Here is a 12,554-nt window from a genome sequence, read left to right as displayed (position 1 = left end):
ATACATTTTGTGTGTGTGTGTGTGTGTGTGTGTGTGTGTGTGTGTTTGAGACAGGGTCTCCCTGTAGTCCCAGCATACCTGAACTCACTATGTAGACCAGGCTGGCCTTGAACTCACAGATATCCACCTGCCTCTGCCTCCTAAGTGCTGGGAACAAAGGCGTGCACCACCATGCTCGGCTTTCTCATACATTTGAACGATTGTTAAATTACCATTTCTACTACCATCTTTACACTGGCTCTTCGTGTGTGTGAAACAAAGGTTAAATGTTAATATTGAATTGAAGGTGTTAATAACTCCCCCAAAGTAATTACCCCATACAAACCTGGAGCTTCTCTGTTGTTGGTGGGATGGATGTTGGTGGTTGTACGGAGAATCTACTGGGCTACATACACTCCCTGCCCAGGGGGCTTTCTCTTACATTACTCTGCATGGATTGGCATGATCAACTGTTATGAATTAATTTAGAAACCCCAGACTTCTCAGTTGCCTAATCTAAATAAATCACACATTCTGTTGATTTTTCAAGGTTCTTTCTCTGTTTAGTTTATTTGAGACAGACTCATTATGTAGCCCTGGATGGCCTGGAACTTGCTTTACAGACCAGGCTGGCCTCAGACTCCCAGAGATCAGTCTACCTCTGCCTCCTGAGTGCTGGGATTAAAGACCAAGGTACTTATTCTTAATGGACTGTCCTGCCCATCCACTTAGACACTTTTATCTCCATCATTTTGCTACTGCTTATATTCAGGTTTCCTTCTTCCTTGGATTATTACAGGAATCTTCTGACTCTCTGGCCTTAATGACTTATGCCCTATCCAGCCTTCAATTATTACTAAAATTATCTTAAAATGCAATTCACATTCTAAGTGTGTGGGTCTTGAAGTTTTGAATGACCTTAAGTAACCTTCAAAATATTTAAATTTGAGCTGGGTATGGTGGCACACACCTTTAATCCCAGCACTCCAGAAGCAGAGGCAGGCATATCTCTGTGAGTTCAAGGCCAGCGTGGTCTCCACAGTGAATCCAGGTCAGCTGTGACTACAGGGAGACCCTGTCTCAAAAAGACCAAAAAACCCAAAAAATATTTAAATTTGTCCTGGAAACTAGCCGTCTGCTGTTAACAGCCTCCTCTGCTTGTCCTTTTGTCAAGCCAAACTGTTTACAATTCCCCAGGACACTCATCTGTTCACTTCTCTTTGCCTCTGTGCCCTACCATCTGCCTGGAGTTTTACTTTGTTGATTCATTTCTTTTTACACAGCTTTTCTTCCCACAGTAATAGCTAATATTTGCAGAGTTGTCTCCTTTAATCTTTATAGCAATATTCTTCTGTTTTCATCTGAAGGATAAAGAAACTGAGGTACAGATGATGCAGCTTGCCCTCTGTAATGCCACTTTTCTTTTTTGCATTGCTGGGATTGAATTCTGGGCCTCATGCTTGCTTGGCAGGTGCTTTACTACAGGGCTATATCCCCAGCCTCAAGTAAGGGCTACATAGTGAGACCCAAAAATAAACCCCCCAAAAGGAAACAAAAACCTCCAGCATATTGTTAACTGTGCATTATTAGTAAGTAGCCAGTAAGTTTATAGTTCAGTAGGAAGTGACGTTCATATGATTTATGGAATTGTTTCTCATACATAAGGACTTTTAAACCATAGGTAAATATTATTAGCCCCAAACTGAGTCACACAATTAGACAAATTAATAATAAATAATACATCAACTAAGAAGAGTCCCGATTTTCAGAAGTGATCCATGGAATGAACTATGTGGCAAAGTAAGAATGGAATTGTCTTTTATGCCACCAGTAGTTTTTAATATATTAAACCTCACATGAAGCTGAAGCTGTACCTACTATAATCAAATCAAAAGATTAGGCATCCAACCCAGGGCTGCATAGTTAGACTCGGTCTCCAAAAAAAACCAAAAACAAAAACAAAAACAAAAACGAGAGAGAGAGAGAGAGAGAGAGAGAGAGAGAGAGAGAGAGAGAGAATTGAGTGATTTTTTTAGAGCCTAGCTGATGCACAAGTCAATGATTTCAAATTTGTAACTGTAAATATGTTCAAGGAACTCATTGAGAACATGAATGAAAGACTGAATGCTGTATAGAGAGACTCTCTCTCCAAAAAAAAACAAAAAAAAAAACAAAAACAAAAACGAGAGAGAGAGAGAGAGAGAGAGAGAGAGAGAGAGAGAGAGAGAGAGAGAGAGAATTGATTGATTTTTTTAGACAGGGTCAAAGTAAGGGCTGCTATGTTTTTTGTTTCTCTTTTTTAAAGGAGAGGACTGTGTAACTGCTTTGGTAACTACATTAGTGATTGTGAAATATTTTTCCTTAGTACTTTAACATTGGATGTCTATCACAAATTTTTCTATATCTCTGTATAAATGCTGCTCTGTTAATACTGTTCAACAAATGTTAGGGGTTTTTTCTTTTTTTGAACTTTTACACTCAATGAATTTTGTTTGTGCAGTATACTCTTCATCTAACCAGTATGTGCCAGACACTATTCTGGGTGCTGGCAAATATACCACTGAACAAAACAAAATGGAAATAAAAAGGGTTTTGCAAAACTCCAAGCAGGAGATATTGATAATGCAACCTGCAGTGGTGGTAGTGTTGAGGATCATAAGTAGTCAGATTATAGTTGTTAGACTTAGGAGGGCAGAAAAAGGAAGGAGTTTAAAGTTATGAAATAAGAACCAGAGCCAGGCCTGCAACAGGCAAAGAGTATTCAGGAGAACATAGCAAAGGGCTGGTGCCATCCACGGATACAGGCATCAGCAAAGATAAGCAGAGCAATCTGGAATTATATAAGAACTCTGCTGAAAGCAGCTGTAGGAATTTGCTGGGTGTCAGGTGTCAGTGTCCTTGGGGTACCTGAAGGTCTCCTTCCTGAGGTTATTGTCTCAGGCTGAGCAGGCATGTTATCTCTTGGCATAGCAGGAGTTAAGTCGGCCCTGTAAACAGTCTGCCAGCCAGGGAAGTGACTGGTTGATAAGGCCTGATCAAAGGCTAAGCCACAAATTTGGGCTATTTGGCCACCCTGAGAAATTTATGTGTTTATGGCTTCCTTTAAGGAAGTTTATGGCTCTCCTGCAACTTACACATTCTATCAATAGTGATTACAGGGTATGCTAGAAAAACAAAGTTTGGGCCTTGAGATGAGGAAATTGCAGAGAAGGTTTAATAATGGAAAATACAAGTTCATTTTGGCTTCAAGATTAAGCTCTTCATTAGACATCTAAGGGACGTCTTGAGTTAAAGGGTAAATGTGAGCTTACAATCCACAAAAGAGACGAATTTAGAAAAATGTAAGATACTTTCAAATTTAGATGTTGAGAGGATGAGAACCTAAGAATGAAGCTAAAAGGAGCTGTGTGAACTAGGACCAGTGAAGTAGGAGAATCACTGAAAATAGGCATGGAAGGCTCGCTAAAGCCAGACTATTTCAAACTATCATGTTATCCTGTTTGCACTTATGGTTCTCTTCCAGATTAAATATATATTCTGAGGAAATAAGCAACAGTGTTATGTTGCTGATAGATGCTGATAGCTTATTTAGAAATGGAAGTTACTGGTGATCCTAACATTAGTAAAAGCTTGCCCAAAATGGGTTTGAAAAAAAAGATTAGAAAGGACAGACACGCAAGTTTTTAAAAATCCATGAAGAGAAATGGAATAGTAATCAAAAGTCTGTGGTACGTGTGTGTGTTTTCAACAGTGGTAATACATAGATGGAATGATTCAGTAAAGAGAAAATTGTACTGTCTTAAGTGACAGAAATATAAGGATCTGTATGTACTTTAGGTTTTTTTTATTGTGAACTCTTGATTCCTTTTGGTCAGGATTTCTAGATTTGTCTGTTGTTAGTGGATCCCCTTTAATTAAGCAGTGCTAGAACGTAAATTTTACAATCTCTGTTCTTGGGAAATGTATCGTCTAGTTGGCTAAACAGAGAACAGCACAACTTTAACAAATTCCAATGATAGAAAATAAACTTTCAATTTTCATAGCCCAACTGTTGGTATATATGGTAATTATGCTTAAAGATTTGGTTATACCACGAAATTCGGAGGTGGTAGAAAAAATGAATTGGGTGTTTATAGTTTATAAACTTTGGTGAGAAAAAAAAACTGAACTGGGTCAGGTAACGCGCAAATTAGCATAGTAGCTTACAAGGGGAAAATATTTCTGAGAATTTGAAGGAATAGTACCTGTTTTTATTCAGTTCATCTTTGTTGAATCCATTTATTAGCTTTTACTAAAGCCACTTCTAAGTTTGCAAAAAAGGTGGAAAAGGTATTTGTTGTCTACTGGAATAGTTTTACCTGGACATGAAGGTGAGCAAGAGAATAGACATTTGTAATGAAGCAAAACACCGACAGCTATCTCTACAATACTCGCACGTCCGACGACTCCAACAAATGTGGTGCCCTGCTGGTCCTACTCCTTGGACCCCAGTTAGGATTTTATTACCCTTCTTCAGCTTTACCTGACTCAGAATGAAACCAGCCAGTTCCACTTTCAGGCCACTGAAAGAGCTTCCAGCACCGGGGGTTGTGCAGCATCTGAAGGTGCGAGAAGAGACATCTGGACCCCAACGCAGCTCTTGCCAGCACAGGCTCCAACACACGCGATAACGCCCCGCACTCTAGGCAGCGGGAAACAAAGCCCCAAACGGCTTACATCCGGGCGAGGAGTGGGGCATCCCTACAAGGAGCTTTCACATCCATTTTGAACTTGCAGCACCTTGCTTCTGATAGCCACCGCTCTTGCAGCCTGTAAGCTGCGGCGCAAAGCCACGCGGTGTGCAGCCACACCGACGTTCTGACTCCAGGCACCGAGGCCAGTTAAGCATAAAGCGTCTCATCCCCAAACCCCAAACCCCTCCGCTTTGTTCCAGCACTGGCCCAGCCGCCGCACCGGAAGAGGAGGCGCAAGGGGAGGAAGTCGCACAGGGCAGCGCGGCCCGGCCGCTCTCCAGCCGGAGCTCTCGCCTTTCCTTCCCCTCCCGCGCGCTTCGGTGACGCATGCGCAGGACTGGCGCAGGGCAGTTCCGCTTCCGGGGTGGTGGTGGTCGTTTTCGCCGTAGAGTTGTCGAGGTTGGTGGGCTGCACCTGAGTCAAGATGCTGCGGAATGTGCTGGTAGGTGCTTTGAGGTTTACCCGGGAAGGGGTGCCAGGAAGGACTCGCGGGCCCACGGAAGGGCCGGTCTCGGGCCGCCGGCTACTCGCGGTCACCTTGCTCTGTGTCCTTCTCGCCCGACCTCGGTCGGGTCGCGTCCCAGGCCTGTGCGGGGTGGCTGGAGGGCGGGAAGAGCTGGAAGGGCCCCGTTCGCCGGTGGACCGGTGGACCACTGCTGGCCTCTGACGTAGGCTCCAGGGTGAACTTCAGACGCTCGGAAACACGAGCGGAGAGCCGGGCTGTTGACCGTTCAAGGACACAGTTTGCACGGGCTCTGAACCTGGCGTCGAATGATAGCTGAAAACCCGAGTCAGTTTGGGGTTGAGACGTTAGGAGTTTCATGGCTGAAGTGTAGTGGAGATTGTGAATTGCCTTTAACATCTGTCGGCTTGAGTTTTGTGAAGCTTTCCAAAATTTCAAAGGAACAGTGACATTGTTTTCTTTTGTAATATTTAAGAAAGTTTTAATAAAGTCTCAATACCATTTATTTTAAAAAGTGGCGAGCACATTTATTTGATTCAAGTAGGTATATATTGCAGGTGTCTTAAGCAAGTTTTATGCCCCATTAAAAATTTCTTGGGTGGCTAGAAGTGTAACTGCTTAGTGGAGTGCAAACAGTGGGTCCAACCCAACACTGCAGAGTAATTGTTTTCTTTAAAAATGTAATGATGGCAGCATTTAAAATAACTGGAAAACTTGCTGGTTTATTTTGCTGTCAAGTAGTAGATTTTAAACATAGGTGAGTATGAAATGAAAACAGTTGAGCTTAGTCTGTTTTGGTTAATTTTTTATATTTCAGTTATTTCTGCATGTCAGTATTTTACTTGAGGATTCCAGAAGACTTATGGTTCACATCAGGCACAGACGGCCCCTTGAGTCTTAGTTTCCTTTCACAATGTGAAGGATTGGAAATGGTTGATTTTGAAGGTATCTTTAGACTGAATGGACGTGGTTCTTCCATTTCAGGCTCTTCGTCAGATTGCCCAGAGGACCATCGGTACCACTTCACGAAGGCAATTTGAAAATAAAGTTCCAGAGAAACAAAAACTGTTTCAGGTACTGAATATAGGCGATTGCTACTTGTAATAATAAATACTAAAAGGAGAATTTAATAAGTAAATCTAGAGGTGTCTGCTTGTTAATCATTCACTTGGATTTGCTCTAGTATAATAAAGGACTTTCTTGTTAGCTAACTGAGCGATTGCCTTATCCAAGAGGTGCTTAGAAAAAGTGTAGGTCTTTTTTGGGGGAGGAACTTTTTGAATTTTTTGAAGGAATTTATGATTAATTGGCATCTTTGGGAAGTGGTTGTAAAGAATAGAAAAATAGACCATACAGAGGGCCCAGAAATAACATATATTGCAGAAATTCAGTACATGTTACAGGATGCGCGTATCTGCAGGAAAGAGTACAATAAATAATCTCAGGGGCAGGCACATTTTCTAAGGAAATTTTATAAACGAGAAAAATTGAGGAGGCTTGATGACCTAAAAATATAAAGTTTACCACTGCAAAGAGAAGGGACACATTGAGAGTAGTTTTTCAACATATGATTATATCTTTGATATTCAGAGAACTACAGGTCAGTGAGAAATGCAAATTAAGTTCACCAGAGCTGTCAGCCAATGCAAGTGCCTCAGTTCCTGAGCAATGTGGCTCGTACCACAGCCCTGACTCTTACCTTCTGCCTGGCTCCCTCAGTCTAAGCAGTGGATTGGGAAGCATTAGTGGCTTTGACTATGCCTTTCATGAACCAGAACATGATTTCTCTGGAGATCGAGGTGGAGGACCACTGCTGACTGAGCATGTCCTGCCCTGATGGTGAAGCACACCTGTTGCCACACCATGGTACCTTCAAGGCCATGAAAGTTGCCAACACTTTTGAGGTATTCCTGCCAGCCACTTTTTCTTCTTCTGGTAAAGATTTATTGTCAGTAGCTTGGCCAGATTAGTGTACCAAGATATGGTCCTAACTCTTATGCCATCATCCTTCCAGTTCCCAGCTGAGAAACTGTAGGTTCTATAACAGTGAGAGCAGTTGGACCCGAGTCTTAAAACAAACATGAATGGCAACCCCACTCCCTCTGATCTAATTGGATTTAAAATAGGTTATATTCACCAGGTGTGGGAGAAAGGAACTGTCATTCACAAGATTTCCATACAAAATAGCATGGTATATTTGGGACAGAAAGATTAGATAGTGTTTGAAGTATTATTAAAAACAAATCATACCCTATCATCTAGGAAGCCCTCTTTAATAATCTTTTGTAGAAACACGTGCATAAGTGTAGGAAATGGGAAATGGTTTTATTCCCGCCTAAATGTTAATAAAGCATTGGCCAATTCAGTTAGGACATTTTTCACATGGTAGAATACTATGTAGTCATTGAAAAGAATTAGATTTAAGTAGACTAAGAAAATGTATTTTAAAATGGTATATAGTGGATCATTACATACCATGGTGTCTTGTGAGCAAAGGCCTAGTGGAATAGAACAATTGACCTTTATTAGTAATTAGATTATGAATAATTTTTGTTATCCTAGTGACTTGCAATTTTTCTCAAGTAAAATTTTAAGGGATAAAAGTATTGTGTACACTATATAAAAATAATATAGACTATACATATAATTTAGTGTCAGAAGCCAAACTTCTCTGCCTCCTTTTACAAAGAAAAAAAAAATTTCACTGTGACTAAATGTAAAGTATGACCATTTTTTTTTAAAATATATATTTAAGTCGAGTATAGCTTTAAAGTTCATGTATTTCTTGAAAAGAGCTTTATTAGGTCTCAAATTAGCTTTCAAAGGATGCTGACTTTTACAAATGTGTATTTTTAAAATAGTAGCAGTTGCTGGGTGTGGTAGCACAAGCCTTTGATCCCAGCACTTGGGAAGCACTCTGTGAGAGACTGAGGCCAGCCTGCTCTACATAGCAGTTCTAGGCAAGCTGGAGCTACAGGTAGACCCTACCCTGTCTCAAAAAAGACCCCAACTTTTTTTTTAATTATTTAAATTCTCGACGTTTAAGGAGCTGTTGGATTTATTTTTTTTTTTATGAATGATGTAACTCTTGAAACTTAATAGGAAATAGGTAACATATGTATCAATGCCTTTTTCTTTTTTTTAAATATAGGAGGATAATGGAATCCCAGTGCATCTGAAGGGTGGGGCATCTGATGCCCTCCTTTATAGACTCACAATGGCTCTTACAGTTGGTGGTAAGACACTGAATGTTTACAGGAATATAGCAGTAATGATAACAGCTTCATTACTTTTGCTGTGCAGTAGTTTACTATAGGCTGCCTATCTTCAAAATGTGACATCTTGCTGTATTTCATATAGTGTGATTTTAGGATATGCTATGTTGAGAGTATTTTGATTCACTAAAAAAATAACACCAGAGCAGCTTTATGATTAATCTTGTGATAGAGCTAGGTATCATTACTGGTTCATAAGCCAGTTTTATAGATCAAAATATCCACTTTACCCTGCCTCCAGTAGCAGGGACTTTTAAACTTTTTTTTTAATTGATTTTTATTTTATGTGTATGAGTGTTTTGCCTGCATGTACGTAAGTGCTTCCATGTTGTACAGTGTCTGTGGAGGCCTGAAGAGGGCATCAGATCCCTTAAAATTGGAATTACAGATGGTTGTTAGCTGCCATGTGGGTACTGGGAACTGAACCCAGGTCCTCTTTAAGAGCATCCAGTGCTCACAGCTGCTGAGCCATCTCCCCAGCCCCTAAACATTTTTTGACTGTCAGGAATAATAATATTATATCTAAACCCTATACATACATATTTATGACTAAAAAAATTATACAGAACAATACTTAATGTTTATATATGCAAAGTGTTTTGATATCTTTTTCAGTGAATTTAGCCAGGTCTATTATAGCAGACACAAATTGATATAATTGGTGCATAGTTAGGAGTTTGAAAGGTTGCTATTTGGGGAAGGAAGGGGAATGATACTTTCATATTTCTGTCTGTTGTATTGATAGGAATGCCACATACTTTGATTTCTGTAACCTTGTGTGACTTTCTTAATGTATCCTCATTTTTAAGAATGAAGAAATGGGACAGGGGCCGTGGCTTAGTGGTTGAACTCTTGCTTAGCCTGTGCACTCTCCGAGTTTATTTCCCAGCAGTATAAAAAGTGTAAGATGAAGAAACAAAGAAACTGCGTTATAACCACCCAAGGTCTTGTTCTGTGTGTGAAACTGGGGTTTGAACTCGAGTTACAGAGCCCTCATGCTCATTCTGAGGTTGGCTTCTTTGGCCTTGTTGAGTGTGGTAAAAGTAGAAGGCACATTTGTGGATCAACAGAGAGTGAGGTTTAGATTTCTTCAGAAGATGTTGCCTGCTCTTCACTTTTGCTATTGGAATTAGCTCTTAGACATTCCAGTAGTTTGCCTTAAAAATTAAAATTCCATGTACTAGCTATTTTTAATATTCAGTTTTATTATTTTAAAGTCTCTTATTTCTTGGTTTTATATAAAGTTATATTTTTATTGTATTTGTATGAATGTGTAAGTACACTTGTGTCGTGTAATGCTCATGGAGGTCAGACTAGGGCATTGGATGCCCTGGAACTGAAGTAGAGGACAGTTGTCAGCTGCCATGTGGGTGTGGGAACTGAACCTGGGTCCTCTGTAAGAACAGCCAGTGCTCTTAACCATCTCTCCAGCCCCTTGGTTTTACATTTATATGATGCCTTATGGAAGGCACTTTTTTGGTTCTTGGCTGTTTTTTTGCTTTGTATGGTTTGTTTTGTAGTGCTAGGAATTGATTTAGAGCATTCTAGGCAAGCAAGTGCTTTACTGTTGGACTGTGTCCCCGGCCCATCATATTTTGACATTTTTTTTTCTTTTGTATCATTTTTAGCATTTCTTAGGCAATATTAGGTTAATAAGGAAACAGCCTCTGTTTATTCATGTGAAATAGTCTCACTTCATAGCCCAAGCTGTTCTCAACCTTGTGCAACCTTGTGACCTTTTGCCATGTGCTGAAAGTACAAGTCCTGCCATGCCTGGCTTGGAAATAAATGTCATGTGTTCTTAATCTTTTTTTTTTTTTTTAAGTTTACATTATGTTGAAGGAAATATTATTATGCCATATCTAACATCTTACAGACATGAACTAATGATGAAACTAGGTTAAGTTTATTTAAAGTTTCAGCATCTATCAAAATACTTTATTTCCATTAAGTTTTTGTGTGTGTGTGTGCATGTGTGTGTTAGGGATCAAACCGAGGAACCCAGGCATGAGAAGCAAACACCCTACCACTGAGCTATATCTCTAGCCATTAAGCTCGCCTTACAGGCAACCTGGCCTTTAACATTTGCGCTGAGATACTAAGGTTACGTATTTAAATCTCAGAATTTCTTAGAGGTTCTTTTGTGTGTTTTTCAGGTACAGCGTATGCCATGTATCAGTTGGCTCTGGCTTCATTTCCCAAGAAGCAAGATTGACTTTGATCATTACTTGGTTCAGGATCTTTATCTGTCTGTGGACCAGTATTCTGATGAGTAACTAAGCTCTTGGGGGATCGATATTTATTGACTTGTACTAACTGCTACCAATAAAGCAGTCTTTACCATGCTTTGTCTCCCTTTTTCATTTGAGGATAAATTATCAATAATCCAACTTTTGGTCAGCACTCCTAAATCTTATGTAAGGAGCAGGACCCCCCCCCCCCAAATAAAAATTCTTTTATCCTTAAGCTTGTGTAAAGTACCATTATTCTGATACTATTTCAGTGCAATTTTACTTTTAGCAGCTAAGAATTATGCCTTGAGAGCAGCTAAGAATTTGCCTTTTACCCCTTTCTGTGCTGTATCCTGGGGCAAGTCGTGTTTGGTCTGTTTTATTTTTTCCTTGACTATGTGAGAGTAGTTTACATATTGGGTGTATTTCACATTTGGAATTAAGGTTTGCTAGAAACACAGAGGCTGCTTAGACAATTCAATCTTTTTCTACATTCAGTATGGGTATTTATGATTTTATTCTAATGCTTAGTATGAAGTTTAAAATAGTTCATTTGTAAATGTTATCTTCTGGGGACTATAGGGAGTCACATTTTTTTATTTTATGTGTATGCATGTATTGCCTGCATGTAGGTAAGTGCACCCATGTCATGCAATGCCCACGGAAGACAGAAGAGGCTGTCGGATCCTCTGGAACTGGAGTTACGGACAGTTTTTAGCTGCCATATGGGTGCTGGGATTCAAACCCCGGGTCTTCTGCAAGAACAGCCAATGTTCTTAACCTCTGAGCCTTCTCTCCAGCCCCGGAGTTAATTTTTTTTTTCTTTCGGTTTCTTTTGTAAGGTGTACCTTAGTAATAGTGTATGAATAATTGGAGACTGTCAGAATTAGGGGAAATCTATGAGTAAGGGTTTCACCATGGGTAACGAGTTACAGGTGTTTTAGTCTTAAATTCTGTGACTATTACCTATCTTGCTAGCTTTGGAAGGAAGTAAACATTAGACCTTTCTAAAAACTAAGAAAGTTCTAAAATTGGGTCAGACCCAGTAGCTGAGGACCAAACCCTTAACATGGGCCTTTTGGGGGAACCACAATAGATGGATTGTTTTCTTGGTCTGAGATCATGTCAGGGTTGGCCTTTGATGAGTTACTGGAAATAGTCTTTGATAGTGTGATGATTAAAGGCTGGTGGCCTTCTTGAGCTTTGTTACTTCTCTTTCCAAAGAAATTTACTTCCATGAATATAATTAAAACAATGTGTGATCATTAATGTGTGCTCTTCGTAGAACTTGTGACAGTATCTGCTTTGGGAAATCAGTGTGGTGAATCAATGTAGACTGTTCTTTAACAAACAGGCATGTTTACAGTTGGTAATTATATCTTCGTGGTTGTCAAAATGGGTTTTAAAGGTTTCCTTTCCACTTTCGTTGGAACATACTAAGAAGAAATAGATAGGAAGCCGAGAGTGTGAAGCCATCTCTTTGTTCCCCTCTGTATTTATTAATAAAAGTCAGGACAAAGAGCAGCTAATAGATTCTTTTTACAGGACTGAATGCCAAAAAAGCAAAGCAAAGTTATATTTCACAAGAAGCAATATTGAATATTGGTTGATGTCTTGAAAGATTTTCTATGCTTTTTTCCCCAAACTTCAACTGCTTTGATTAATTATAAGTTTTTGACAACTCATTTCTAAATCAAGTCTTTTAATTTGTAGAAGTTTTTGTTTAGATTATTAAATACACAGAGAGAAATGGACTTCTGTAGAACACCTAAGTGCTGTGCATATTACAGGTATACCTTAGAAACTTCGAAATCAAGTTCTAGACCACCCAGATAAACAGATACCACAATAGAGAGAGTTACATGAATGCTTT

The 12,554-nt window shown here is 39.6% G+C and overlaps 1 protein-coding gene across 1 annotated transcript; it reads left to right on the top strand.

Moving 5' to 3' along the window:
- Nucleotides 1-4,997: 4,997 nt before the first annotated feature.
- LOC103729087 (cytochrome c oxidase subunit 7A2, mitochondrial) lies at nt 4,998-10,795 on the top strand. Its single transcript, XM_008827059.3, has 4 exons — nt 4,998-5,154; nt 6,160-6,249; nt 8,327-8,411; nt 10,607-10,795. Exons 1-4 carry the CDS (start codon nt 5,137-5,139, stop codon nt 10,663-10,665), a joined length of 252 nt encoding a protein of 83 aa, XP_008825281.1. The 5' UTR covers nt 4,998-5,136; the 3' UTR covers nt 10,666-10,795.
- Nucleotides 10,796-12,554: the final 1,759 nt, after the last annotated feature.

The sequence above is a fragment of the Nannospalax galili genome, unplaced genomic scaffold, assembly GCF_000622305.1.
Source record: "Nannospalax galili isolate Female #2095 unplaced genomic scaffold, S.galili_v1.0 scaffold512, whole genome shotgun sequence".
Taxonomy (NCBI): domain Eukaryota; kingdom Metazoa; phylum Chordata; class Mammalia; order Rodentia; family Spalacidae; genus Nannospalax; species Nannospalax galili.
The sequence above is the reverse complement of the archived record's forward strand: the minus strand, read 5'-3'. Positions and strand labels throughout refer to the sequence as shown.